The 14623-nt window shown below is 36.7% G+C and overlaps 1 protein-coding gene across 2 annotated transcripts; it reads left to right on the forward strand.

Annotated features, from left to right (window-relative positions):
* Positions 1-756: 756 nt before the first annotated feature.
* Positions 757-10377, forward strand: LOC106131395 (alanine aminotransferase 2). 2 transcript variants are annotated; one of them, XM_013330506.2, is made up of 10 exons: positions 757-952; positions 1320-1409; positions 1998-2092; positions 2742-2932; positions 3340-3542; positions 4546-4674; positions 5388-5594; positions 6870-7013; positions 8467-8581; positions 10163-10377. In XM_013330506.2, the coding sequence occupies exons 1-10, from the start codon at positions 794-796 to the stop codon at positions 10309-10311; spliced, it is 1482 nt and encodes a 493-aa protein (XP_013185960.2). In that variant the 5' UTR covers positions 757-793; the 3' UTR covers positions 10312-10377. The 2 variants fall into 2 exon arrangements, with proteins under 2 accessions (XP_013185960.2, XP_060802434.1); XM_060946451.1 differs by having other exon boundaries at positions 5388-5582.
* The last annotated feature ends 4246 nt before the right edge of the window (positions 10378-14623 follow it).

Genomic DNA, 14623 nt, shown 5'->3' on the forward strand with positions numbered 1-14623 from the left:
TAAATGCAAGAGAACCGTAGGTATTTCCTCTTATGAAATGCAAATAATGACAGAAAAATATATAAAATCAAGCTTCTAAGAATCCTTAGAGAAAGAAATCAAGTATCAAAATAAGTGGAGTCGTTTTTTAATATTGTGAATTCGGTTGGAAATTGAAGGATGTAAATGTATGTACCTACCTTTTTATAGATCAATTAATAGCCGTGGAACCATTGGAAACCTATACTAAGTAATATAATGAAACTTACTTTGTAACATAAAAATTAAACAGTAGGTAGGTACAATTGTTATTACTCCACCGTGGTTTCTCTTTAAGGTTAACCACGTCAAAAAAAGATAGAGGTTTATTCCGAACAAGTCACTACATTAAACAAACTCTTTTTGTTTAACGTCGCAAATAGGTATAACTATTGACAGAGCAATTCAATCAAATCACGACGACAGAGATCAAACAAATAGTCAACGAATTTAATGAAATCATGTTGAAAAAACTTAAGTAATTTAACAGGACTGATGTCTCCCAAATGTATCAAATTGTCTGTTTTCAATAATTCGTGGTAAATTTAAAAGATTCAGTATTTAAAAACGATATTAGAATTGCATCACTCCCTGGTATTGCATACGTTTTGGTATCATTAAGAACCGGGACAGAACCTGTACTTTAGTACCGGTACCAAGTACTGCTTACCAACAAAAGTTCTTTATATTACATATATCGCAGGATAACAGCTGATACTTGATAATTTTGCAGATGAACAAGAGTATTAGGATTTTAGTATCTTCATGGCGGTATATGAGCAGTAGATGCGGAAAATCGGGGGGAGGTGGCGGTGGAGGGGGTGGAAAGGCAGTCACTTTGCAAAATCTGAACCCTAACATCATAAAGTTGGAGTACGCAGTCAGAGGCCCACTGGTGATCAGGGCTGCAGCTATCGAGAAAGAACTACAGAGTGTACGTGTGTTATATTATTCAATACCCTCTTGGTATTTGTTTTTTGATTTCTTTATCCTCATTAGATGCTGGTTTTTCCCCACGCACATTATATGTAGATGTAGCGGGAGCTATGATTCGGGCTCGACCGCCACAAAGGGAAGATCTTCCGCCAGGCTAGGTGTTATGCCTTGGGAACCGCGGCTCCGACGATGCTGTGTCGGAGGTTGTATATATGTTCCAATCTGTGTCGTAATAGTCTCCTTTTATGACATCCATGGGAAAGAGATGGAGTGGTCCTATTCTTTTTTGTATTGGCGCCGGGAACCACACTGCATTGTGATGATATGATGGAGTAAATGGAACTAAATCCTGTGATTTGTTTCAGGGTGCCCAAAAACCGTTTAAGAAAGTTATTAGAGCCAATATTGGCGATGCTCATGCCATGGGGCAGGAACCCATCACTTTTATAAGACAGGTCAGTATTTTTTTAATAGGTACTTAGTACTCGTAGGTACTAATATTATAAAGCTGAAGAGTTTGTTTGTTTGAACGCGCTAATCTCAGAAACTACTGGTTCGAATTGAAAAATTCTTTTTGTGTTGAATAGACCATTTATCGAGGAAGGATTTAGACTAACTAGCTAATAACATCACGCTGCAACTTTTAGGAGCGAAGAAATAATGGAAAATGTGAAAAAACGGGGAAAATTATTCATCCTTGAGGGCTTCAATGATGCCCAAAATAACTATTCCACGCGGACGAAGTTGCGGGCACAGCTAGTTATTAATACTACTCTTAAACACATCAACTGATCAGCGTGGCTTCCAGTAAAGTGAACAAGGAAATCACTCAACGTCTTTCTAAGCCTGTTATATTTTAAAAGGACTGAAATGGCAGTTACCAATTAAATGATAAATAGATTTAATGATAAATAGAATTAAATGAGAAATGATACCAGTCGTAATGAGGTTCTTAAACTAGATGGCAAAGAATGTAGTCGACGAGATTTTCGAAAAGAGATTTACGCAAACTACTTACAGATTACTTTAATCCATCATTTCAGGTTTTGGCATGTGTTGTCTTGCCAGAATTGATATCCAAAGATCTTTTCCCTGAAGATGTTCAGCAAAGAGCGTGTGACATCCTGAGTAGTTGTGGGTGAGATTTAAAAGATCATTTCAGTATGTTGGATATATTTTACTTATCTCTTATTGATCTTTTAAAGATATGGTCAAGTAAGTGAGTGATTGGACCACAAATATTTATGTCCTCTTTGGGAAAAAGCATTGAAGAGCGTTTATGGTTGGTTTGTCATAGAATAATGAGTAGATCTTCCGACTTATAGATATCTGTCATGTATGTATGCAATGACAGCTTGATCTTGTCTTTCGTAGGTTTGCTAAAGGCTGACTCCAGAGTACCTATTCATTAGGTTCTATTGATGCAGACACAGATTTTGATATTCCTTACTGTGCACAACTTTTACAACCTTAGGCACAATCGTAGATTAATTATATACTGTAATCATTAGACTGCCGTGTGGTTTCCGGCACCAATACAAAAATAATACGACCACTCCATCTCTTTCCCATGGATGTCGTAAAAGGCGACTAAGGGATAGGCTTACAAACTTGGGATTCTTTTTTAGGCGATGGGCTAGCAACCTGTCACTATTTGAATCTCAATTCTATCATTAAGCCAAATAGCTGAACCATTCAGTCTTTTCAAGACTGTTGGCTCTGTCTACCCCGCAAGGGATATAGACGTGACCATATGTATGTATTAGACTTTAAGATAATATGTGCAGAGGAAAGTCAATTGGCTCGTACACGGTGTCCCATGGCATAGAACTTATTCGCAAGCACGCCGCTGAATACATAGAGCGCCGCGACGGACATAAAGCAAATTGGGAGGACATTGTATTGACTGCTGGTGCTTCTTCAGCCATAAAGTATGTTCTCCAGCTGTTCTGTAACAATATTGGCGGGAAACCTTCAGGTGAGCTGGTCAGGGAGATTATTTATACGATAATTAAGTGCCGTGTGCTTCCCGGCACCAATACAAAAAAGAATAGAACCACTCCATTTCATTCCCATGGATGTCGTAAAAGGCGACTAAGGGATAGGCTCACAAACTTGGGATTCTTTTTTAGGCGATAGGCTAGCGACCTGCCACTATTTGAATCTCAATTCTATCATCGAGCCAAATAGCTGAACGTGGCCATTCAGTCTTTTCCAGACTGTTGGCTCTGTCTACCCCGCAAGTGATATAGACGTGACTATATGTATGTATTGTTATTCAAAGCTCGCAAAAAAGATTCTAGCAGTCTCTTTCTCACTTCTTGATTTTAAATGTAGAAACGATTTTTCCAGCAGCCTTTAAGAACTTTGTAATTTCCTCTTCAGGTATCATGATTCCTATCCCTCAATATCCTTTATACTCAGCATCACTGGCCGAATTCGGTTTGGAGCCTGTCAGATATTATTTAGATGAAGACAAGAATTGGGCACTTGATGTGAAGGAGTTAGAGCGTTCTCTGAATGAAGCCAAGTCTAAAGTCAACGTGCGCGCTTTGGTCGTCATCAACCCTGGAAATCCTACTGGTCAGGTCTGTATCTTTATTAGTTGTACCTACGTGCTTTTTACGTGCAGTTTGATTAAGCAGATATACAAGGAGAGTGTGGAGGGAAAGGTCGGAGTGGGAAGACCTAGACGAACGTATTTTGATCAAATTAAGGACGTCCTGGTAAAGGGTCTGGTCAAAAGTACCCGAAACCGAAGTGTGGATGAAGCGAAGGAAGTATGCAGAGATCGTGGCAAGTGGAAAGAGGTAGTCTCTGCCTACCCCTCCGGGAAAGAGGCATGATTTTATGTATGTACCTATGTATATATGTACGTGCTTTTTTAGTGGATTTTTTTTGTAGTTCGTTTTTAAGTAAGTTCTTTGGTGCCGTGTGTCCCCGGCACTGAAGAATAGAACTACTTCATTTCTTTTCTATGCATGTCGTAAAAGGCGACTAAGGGACAAGCTAATAAACTTGGGATTCTTGTAGGCGATGGTTTAGCAACTTGTAACTAATTGAGTCTCAGTTCCATTATAAAGCCATACGTGCCTTTCCGAATTTTCAAGACTGTTGACTCTGCCTGCCCCGCAAGGGATATAAACGTGACAATAAGTACCTATGCAGTTTTTAGTAATTATATTATACTTAAAAAGAAAAATTATATTAAACGATAGAATAAATTAATCACCAGATCTCTACTTCTGATTTTCATTAGGTAATAAATAATAAATATAATAAATATATACGGGACAAGTTACACTGATTGAGTTAGCCTCGCAGTAAGTTTGAAACTTGTGTTACGAGATACTAACTCAACGATACTATATTTTATAATAAATACTTATATAGATAAACATCCAAGACCCAGGACAATCAGAAAAAGTTCTTTTCTCATCATGCCCTGGCCGGGATTCGAACCCGGGACCTCCGGTGTCACAGACAAGCGTACTACCGCTGAGCCACAGAGGCCGTTAAAATTAGGTGATTATGCAGATTTAAATTAATGACTCTGATGATATCATTTCACAAGGTTCTACTTATCTTAAGGTATTGACGAGAGAAAACATAGAAGAACTTATTAAGTTCTCACATACCCACAACCTGTTAATATTTGCGGATGAAGTCTACCAAGACAATGTTTATGCGGACGGCAGTAAGTTTTTCTCCTTTAAAAAGGTGAGTGTCACGAACATTTACGAAAGAAATAACTCAATAAATCAAAATAAAATATTTGTATAGGTAATTACTAATTATTGCTGTTGAAGTTCTTCCTGCAATATTTAAATAATAGGTATCCACTCCATATCTATCCCATAGATGTCGTAAAAGGCGACTAAGGGTTAGGCTTGACTTGAGATAACTGTAAGGCCATTGGCTAGCAACCTATCACTTTTTGAATCTTAATTCCATCATTAAGCCTATCATCTGTACGTGGCTTATCAGTCTTCAAAGACTGCTGGCTCTGTCTATCCTGCATGGGATATAGACGTGATCATATGGATGGAAGTGAGCAGAATAGATTAGTTTTGTTTCTGATTATAGAAATTTGAAATGGATTTCCTATTGTTGAAAACCTGACAAAAATTAGAGATAAATCTATACTAATATTATAAAGCTGAAGAGTTTGTTTGTTTGAACGCGCTAATCTCAGGAACTATTGGTTCGAATTGAAAAATTATTTTTGCGTTGAATATACCATATATCGAGGAAGGCTTCAGGCTATATAACATCACATTGCAAGTATTAGGAGCGAAGAAATAATGGAAAATGTGAAAAATAACTTGGGCTTCAATGATGCCCAAAATAACTATTTCACGAGGACGAAGTCGTGGTCACAGCTATAGTTAGAGATAAATAGACAAAAAATAAATGAAGTGTTCCTTTGACAGGTGATGAAAGAAATGGGTTCGCCGTACGATAAACACGAATTAGCTTCCTTCATGTCGGTCAGCAAGGGCTACATGGGGGAGTGTGGTCTCCGCGGAGGCTGGATGGAGCTATGCAACATTGATCCAGAGGTCCAGGCGAACATGTACAAGGCTATATCGGCGATGCTGTGCCCGACTACTCTCGGTCAGACCGCTGTCAGTTGTGTTGTTAGTATTGTTGCTTATGTTGTTATTTTTGAAGTGCCGTGTGGTTTACGGACATTTAGAATTGAACAAAATTCCAATTCAAAATTTTTATTCATTATTACATATAGGATACTTTATATCGCTTAATAATTGTCAAAACGTTTGTTTTAACAACATTGGTTGACGTCAAATAAATTACTTAAAACTAAGTTTACTGCCGCTTCCAAGGTCAAAAAACCACTCCATATCTGCCCATGGATGTCGTAAAAAGCGACTAAGGGATAATCTTATATAGGTATGTACTTGGGATTCCTCTTGCAGGCGATGGGCTAGTGACCTGTCACTATTTGAATCCCAATTCCATCATGAAGCTATACAGCTGTGAAGCCAACAATCTTGAAAAGACTCAAAAAGCCACGCCTTTCAGGCTTTTCAAGATTGGTGGCTCTGTCTTCCCCGCAAGGGATGTAGACGTGATAATATGTGTATCTATTGTACTTTTAGTACTAGCTAGCTATTTCGATTAACATCTTTTGCTCAAAAATTGAGAGAATTATCCTACATGGGTATTTCGATTTACCTACATCTTTTGTTCCAAAAATTTCGGCGTTTCGATCAGGATTAAGCTAATCTGGTTGAAAACGCATTGTCTTTGTATAGATTTAGCTAAACCTTCGAATATTGATCAACGGTTTTGAACTAAAGAGTCCGATTTAGAATATAAACCATAAAATCTCTTGCTGTATTAGCAAAAAAAAAACAGACTGCTATTGGATCAAAATATGTCCCAATGCGTCGGGTAGGTATAAAAACGCAACGTTAGCAACACATGACATTTTTAAGATTATTAAAAAAAATATATACATACATACATACATAAAATCACGCCTCTTTCCCGGAGGGGTAGGCAGAGACTACATCTTTCCACTTGCCACGATCTCCGCATATTTCCTTTGCTTCATCCACATTCATAACTCTCTTTATGCAAGCCCTAAAAAATTATGAATATATTTTTTTTAGTGCCGTGTGGTTCCCGGCACCAATACAAAAAAGAACAGGACCCACTCCATCTCGTTCCCATGGACATCGTAAAAGGCGACTAAGGGATAGGCTTACAAACTTGGGATTCTTTTTTAGGCGATGGGCTACTTAGCAACCTGTCACTATTTGAATCTCAATTCAATTATTAAACCAAATAGCTAAACGTGGCCATTCAGTGTTTTCAAGACTGTTGGCTCTGTCTACGCCGCAAGGGATATAGACGTGACTATATGTATGTATGTATATATATTTTAGGCAAAGCCACCAAAAGAAGGCGATCCCTCTTATGAACAATGGAAACAAGAGAAAGACGCCGTGCTCGGCTCCCTGAACAAGCGAGCCAAGATGATAGCGGAGACATTCAACAAAATGGAGGGCTTCAAATGTAATATCGTTCAGGTTTGTATTACCTATAGGGATCCTCTTTAGAATGAAAGAAGATTAACAGGAAGAAGAAACCGGATTAGCTTTCTGACCTTCGAAGAATAATGGGTGGGGGTGAAAATTGTAAAAGATTAAAAACAAAATGGAATTAGGAAGCTGATTGATTTTGGGGGCGGACTGTTGAAATTTTAAACATTACATAGGTACAATGACTTATAATACCCATGTTCAAATAAATAAATCAATAATAAATATATATACGGGACAAAGTACACTGATTGAGTTAGCCTCGAAGTAAGTTCGAGACTTGTGTTACGAGATACTAACTCAGCGATACTATATATTTTAAATAATACTTATATAGATAAACATCCAAGACCCAGGCCAATAAGTAAAATGTAAACCATTAATATAGTATCGATATGATTTTAAATCTATACTAATATTATAAAGCTGAAGAGTTTGTTTGTTTGTTTGAACGCGCTAATCTCAGGAACTACTGGTTCGAATTAAAAATTATTTTTGTGTTGAATAGACCATTTATCGAGGAAGGCTTTAGGCTATATAACAGCACGCTGCAACTTTTAGGAGCGAAGAAATAATGGAAAATGTGAAAATAACGGGGATAATTATGCATCCTTGAGGGCTTCAATGATGCCCAAAATTACTATTCCACGCGGACGAAGTCGCGAGTACTGCTAGTAACTTATAATACCCATGTTGAAACCATTAACATAGTATCGATGTAATTTTAAATTTGTAATAAATACTTATCTTTATTGAGATAAATATAATTATACTAAATACGGTCACGTTCACGTTTCGAGTAAAGTCCTATTGCGATAAAGATTTGATCTTTATTATTAAACTAGTTTTTACCGGCAGCTTCATCCAAACGGATTTAGCGCTACCTACATTATAAAAAGTTCTTCGGAAATCCAATGGGAATATATTTACCAGGATGAAAAGCACCCTATGTACTTCTCCAGACCCTTAATTATACTTATATACCTACGCAAAACTTGAAGAAGATTCACTCAGTACATAACATAGCGGTAACAAAAAACCAACAAATAAATAAACTTAGTTTTACATTTATTTATGTACTAGCTGTGCCCGCGACTTCGTCCGCGTGGTATAGTTATTTTGGGCATCATTGAAGCCCTAAGGGTTAATAATTTTCCCCGTTTTTTTCACATTTTCCATTATTTCTTCGCTCCTTATAGTTGCAGCGTGATATTATACAGCCTTAAACCTTCCTCGATAAATGGTCTACTAAACACGAAAATAATTTTTCAATTCGAACCAGTTGTTTCTGAGATTAACGCGTTCAAACAAACAAACTAGTCAGCTTTATAATATTAGTATAGATTTGTTGGATATTCAACTCACTAGGACGAGGAATATCAAATTCAATGTCATTATTTATCTATTATTAGGTACTTTTGATAAATTTATCGTATTTTAGGGAGCTATGTATGCTTTCCCACGATTCGAACTTCCGCCCAAAGCCGTAGAAGCCGCCAAGAGCGATGGGAAGCCGCCTGATACATTTTACGCATTCCAGCTTTTAGAAAATACAGGTACAAAATAATATAATAATTATTGTTGAACATACAAATTTAGCATACACACATTGACCATTCACGGCATTAATACAAAAAGAACCACTCCATTTTCCATGGATATCGTAAAAGTCGACTAAGGGATAGGCTTATAAACTCTGGATTCTTCTTTTAGGCGATAGGCAAGCTAATCAATAAGCCGTGAACAGAACGTGGCTTATCGGTCTTTTCAGGACTATTGGCTCTGTCTTTCCCGCAAGGGATATAGATGTGGCTATATGTATGTATGTATGTACACATACCTATTAATTTTATTTAAAAAAAAACAAATCGCTTTCAAGAAATAAATGATTCCGATTTCATTGTTTGACAATGGTCTGATTTATAATCAGGTATATCCGTATGCGTTCGTCTCATTCCTAACTCGAAAACCCCCACCCCCAACGACTTTGGGAGTATAACAAGCTATCTATAGCTATAGGTATATAAAAGTCATTCAAAATTCAAAAATTCAAAATTTTTTATTCATTATTATAGGGATATTATTATATCGCTTAATAATTGTCGTATGGTTTAACAACTTGGTTGACGTCAAATATATTACTTAAAAACTAAGTTTACAGCCGCTTCCAAAGCGTCAGTGCAGAAGAAGCGGTAACAAACTGCTGCTAACATTTTAATTGCATTTCAAATTTTTTATATCCTTGCCTATCTATCTATCTTATCATTAAGAAACAGCATCTTATCATAAACTTAACAATATTTTGATTCCAAACATCAGCATTAAGATAATTATTTTATTGATCTTTTTTCGGGGTTTCATACCTTTATCTAAAAAATAAATAAAAACATAAAAACATGGTATATGACAATGTAAATCATACATACATATGATCACGTCTATATCCCCTGCGGAGCAGACAAAGCTAACAGTCTTGAAAAGACTGATATGCCACGATCAGCTGTTTGGCTTAATGATAGAATTGAGATTCACATAGTGACAGGTTGCTAGCTCATAGCCTAAAAGGGGAATCCCAAGTTTATAAACTTAGTCTTTAGTCGCCTTTTACGACATCCATGGGAAAGAGATGGAGTGGTCGTATTCTTTATATTAATGACGGGAACCACATGGCACATACATAAAATCACTTTCCCAGAAGCAGTGACTTTATCCTACCATTTGCAAAGACTCCTGCATACTTCTTTTGCTTCATCCGAATTAATAACTCTCTTCTTATAAGTACCTCGGTTTGGGTTATTCTTGAGCTGACGCATCAGCTAATAATATTAATTTGCATATTCAATTCAATATATTATATTTGCTGTGTGGTTCCCCGCACCAATAAAAAAAGAATAGGACCACTCCATCTCATTTCCCATGGATGTCGTGAGAGGCGGCTAAGGGATAGGCTTATAAGCTTGGGATTCTTATTTAAGGCGATAGGCTAGCTACCTGTCACTATTTGAATCTCAATTCTATCATAAAGCCAAACATCTGAACACGGTCTACCAGACTCTTCAAGGCTGTTAGCACTGTCTACTCCGCAAGGGATATAGACGTGACTATATGAATGAATGAATGAATAATTCAATTCACAGGGATCTGCGTCATCTCTGGCAGTGGTTTCGGTCAGCGCCCCGGCACCTACCATTTTCGCACCACTATCCTGCCACAACCCGATTTACTGCAAGAAATGCTGGACAGTTTCAGGAAATTCCACAGCGAATTCACCAAAAAGTATTCATAACTTTGAATTAAGGTTGGCCAAGAGTGAAAAATGTGCTATCTTTTTGTGTGACGTCCATTTTTTTGATCTAAGATTTTGATGTTATAAATGTTTCCATAGTATCTTAAGGATTTTATTTGACACCCACGTAAGTTGAGATTTTTTTTTATGGGATTACTTTTAAAGTTGTTTTCTTAATAAGTAAGTAAGTAAATGCTTTATTGTTCATTAAAGGAGTACATTTCAAATACTTATAAAACAGTAGTACAGTACAACATACATACATACCTACATACATATAATGACGTCTATATCCCTTTCGGGGTAGACAGAGCCAACAGTCTCGCAAAGAGTGATAGGCCACGTTCAGCTGTTTGGTTTAATGATAGAATTGAGATTCAAATAGTGACAGATTGCAAGCCGATCGCCTACAAGAAGAATCCCTAGTTGATTGGCCTATCCCTTAGTCGCCTTTTACAACAGCCATGGGAAAGAGATGGAGTGGTCCTATTCTTTAGTGACGGGAACCACACGACACTGCAGTACAAATGCGGGCTTATCTCTAAGTGGGATCTCTTCCAGCCAACCTGACAATAAGAGTAATACTTAAAAGAAATCTGTTTCTGAACGTTCCACATGATCAGTTGATTAAACTTAATAAACTAATCGGTTCGTAATAATAATAAATACAAGTATCAAGATCATTTCCTCCTTGTTTGCTTTAAAATATCATAAACGTTATATACTACCGCCCTCTGTTGACAATTAATAACAACAATTAGCACGGTTTCGTTTCATGCCTCAATAACGTGTTAAACAGTTTTAGTTCTTAAAATGTATGACAGATGGCAGTTCTGGTATAAAAATATCATAGAATTTTCAGTTTCATCTTACACCGGAGAAATGCAAAGCGAAATTAAAACGCGACTCTTAATCAAATCAAATCAAATCATCTTTATTGTGATACACATGTTTTACATAGATCTTAAATATATAATAATAAATGTTTCAATGTGTCCTATTCTTAACAGAACGTACAATATAGGTATAGCTGTTATTGTGGATCTAATTCATAAATTAATATTAAAAATTAAAATTATAATAAGTTCTTCAAATAATCCATAATAATAGCATTAAGATTAATTAAGTATTAAATTAAATTAGTCAACATTTAAGTGATGTACATAAAATAAAAAATAAATAATAGAAAATTGGTCAAAGAAAATTATTCGCATTAAAAAAAAATAATACTTAATAATTATTTCGCTTTGAACCGACCTGAATTGGCGAAAGTTAACGTTGTTAATTAAAAAAAAAAAATACAGTTAACAAAAATAATATATAGGAACATAGCAATAACATTACATACCTAATTATATAGTGTTCTTGCCTAGCTGGTAAATGGCGGTCACGAAAATAAATTATGTTATTTTGTTTTTTAATAAATGCCAAAATCATCATTGTGTACATGTCAATAACATTCCTAAGAAGAATTAGTTATTTGATAGAGCTGTAAGTTAGTAGCGTTAAGGAGTTTGATGGGTGTGAAATTGAGTGACAGGATAAGGAACAGCGTGATAAGGGAATGTTGTGATGTGAAAGAAGATGTAGTTACAGGAATAGAAAAGGGTATGTTAAGATGGTTCGGTCATGTGGAGAGGATGAATGAAAGCAGGTTGACTAAGCAGATATACAAGGAGAGTGTGGAGGGAAAGGTCGGAGTGGGAAGACCTAGACGAACGTATCTTGATCAAATTAAGGACGTCCTGGTAAAGGGTCAGGTCAAAAGTACCCGAAACCGCCGAGCTTGTATGAAGAGAGTTATGAATGTGGACGAAGCGAAAGAAGTATGCAGAGATCGTGGCAAGTGGAAAGAGGTAGTCTCTGCCTACCCCTCCGGGAAAGAGGCGTGATTTTATGTATGTATGTATGTATGTAAAAGTACCGATTAAATTCACACCCGCATGTATTTGGTACTAAACAAAACTGTACTCGTTACTTCCGTCAGAACAAATCGTATCTTCTTCGTATCGTAGGTATATTTCGTATCTACTTACAATCTTCAAAACGAATTATTATTTTATGGATATAATACTTACCTACATTATTATTAAATGTGTTGATTAAGTAATGAAAACAAAAGATACAAATAAAGTTTAATCAATTAGAATTAAAAAATACAAAAAAAAGGGAATCTACGCATCATCCCGTGACGTTCCGTTTCTACAATCGCAATATGCGAGTAACGAAATTGATTCGAAAGTAACTGAACGTTACTTCGAGTCTGACTGAATACTCGTAAGTCAGTAACGAATACATACGTATTGCTACAGCATTAGTTATTGAGGACGTAACTATTACCAAAATACAACCGTGGGATATCAACCGCATTTTTTTTCTGGGAAAATTGCACATTGGATCATGGTCACACATTCAGTTGCCACAAAAGTGCAGGTTTCCTCACGATATTTTCATTTAAGTATTTTATATTGTACAAGCTGTCTTCACACAGAAGAAACTTCTTATTTCCTCTCTATTTTTTTTATAAGAGTTTTAAAATTCTACACATGCTACCGACCAAAACTTTAAATATGAAAAACCTTTTACCAAAATTACATCCAAAGAAACGTCATGTAACACACCCTTTTCACTTTCCGCCTTTTTTCGCAGATTTCACGGAAACTGTCAATAGGGGAAAGGTTGCCATTATTAGGGTATTGTGCGCTTGTCACGGGAATCGAACTTCGGACCGCCGAAACTTTAATCTTGTAGAGTATTGTTGTAAAATTGATGGTTTCTTTACAAAATTGATGAGTTTTTTCTTTTATTAATAATAAATGTGTGCAACATGAGGAAACCTGCACAATATTCTGGATGTGCGACATATGTACATACATATGGTCACGTCTATATCCCTTGTGGGGTAGACAGAGCCAACACTCTTGAAAAGACCGACAGCTAGACTACGTTCAGCTGTATGGATCAATGATGGAATTGAGATTCAAATAATGACAGGTTACAAGCCCATCGCCTATAAGAAGAATCCCAAGGTTATAAGCCTATCCCTTAGTCACCATTTACGATACCTATGGGATAGATATTTAGTGGTATTTTTCCATAGTGCCGGGAACCATACGGTTGTATAATTTAGAAGCCGCCCGCGACTTCGTCCGCATGGAAACCCTTTCAATCCCGCGGGAACTCTGGTATAAAAAGTAGCATATGTGTTATTCTAGGACTTCAACTACCTACATACAAAATTTCATCGTAATCGGTTCAGTAGTTTTTGCGTGAAAGAGTGACAAAGATACTTACTGTCATCCTGACGTACTCACAAACTTTCGCATTTATAATATTAGTAGTATTATCATGTGTGAAAACTTGTATCAATTTAGTCTCTCAATTAGACGAAGTGTGACCTTCCAATGTCGGTGATATCACTAAGCAAAGTGCTCCAATCCAATTTAATCAGAGGACATGCGAGCAAATTGACGAGATCACAGAAAGTGTGCATTCAATATCTGTCATTATGGAAATGAACTAATTTATTATTTTTAAAATCAAAAGTACCCGAAACCGCTTGCATGAAGAGAGTTATGAATGTGGATGAAGTGAAGGAAGTATGCAGAGATCGTGGCAAGTGGAAGGAGGTAGTCTCTACCTACCCCTCCGGGAAAGAGGTGTGATTTTGTTATGTTTTATTTATTTTAAGACACTCATTTCCTTGACATTGTTACAATCGATATTTTGAAAAATGTTGATGTATGATATTTTATGTTCCGCGTTTTAATTACCTACAGAAAGAAAAAATAAATAAAGGCACCAACAGAAAAAAGAATAGGACCACTCCATCTCTTTCCCATGGATGTCGAAAAGGCGACTAAGGGATAGGCTTATAAACTTGATATTCTTCTTTTAGGCGATGGGCTAACAACCTGTCACTATTTGAATCTCAATTCTATCATTAAGCCAAATAGCTGAACGAGGCCATTCAATCTTTTCAAGACTGTTGGCTCTGTCTATCCCGCAAGGGACATAGACGTGACGTATGACGTACATGTATGTATGTATATATGTAAAGAAACAGGCCAGTGACAAGGTACGGATTCTTGTCTTCACCTGCGTTTTGAATTCTAAAGGCACGTTCATTATTTAATTAGAGTACTTCTTCCTGGCTTTAGTCCCGGTTGCATCCTCACCACTCTGGAGAGGAGACCGGGGTAAGCCTTTGACTATGGATCCTGGATTGGGTGAGTCAGGTTTTTATACCAAGCGACTCTCATTTGGCCTCCGCAACCTTTGCAGGGGAACCTAACCCGTATTGGATCATATG

This window comes from Amyelois transitella, chromosome 11 (genome assembly GCF_032362555.1).
Source record: "Amyelois transitella isolate CPQ chromosome 11, ilAmyTran1.1, whole genome shotgun sequence".
NCBI lineage: Eukaryota > Metazoa > Arthropoda > Insecta > Lepidoptera > Pyralidae > Amyelois > Amyelois transitella.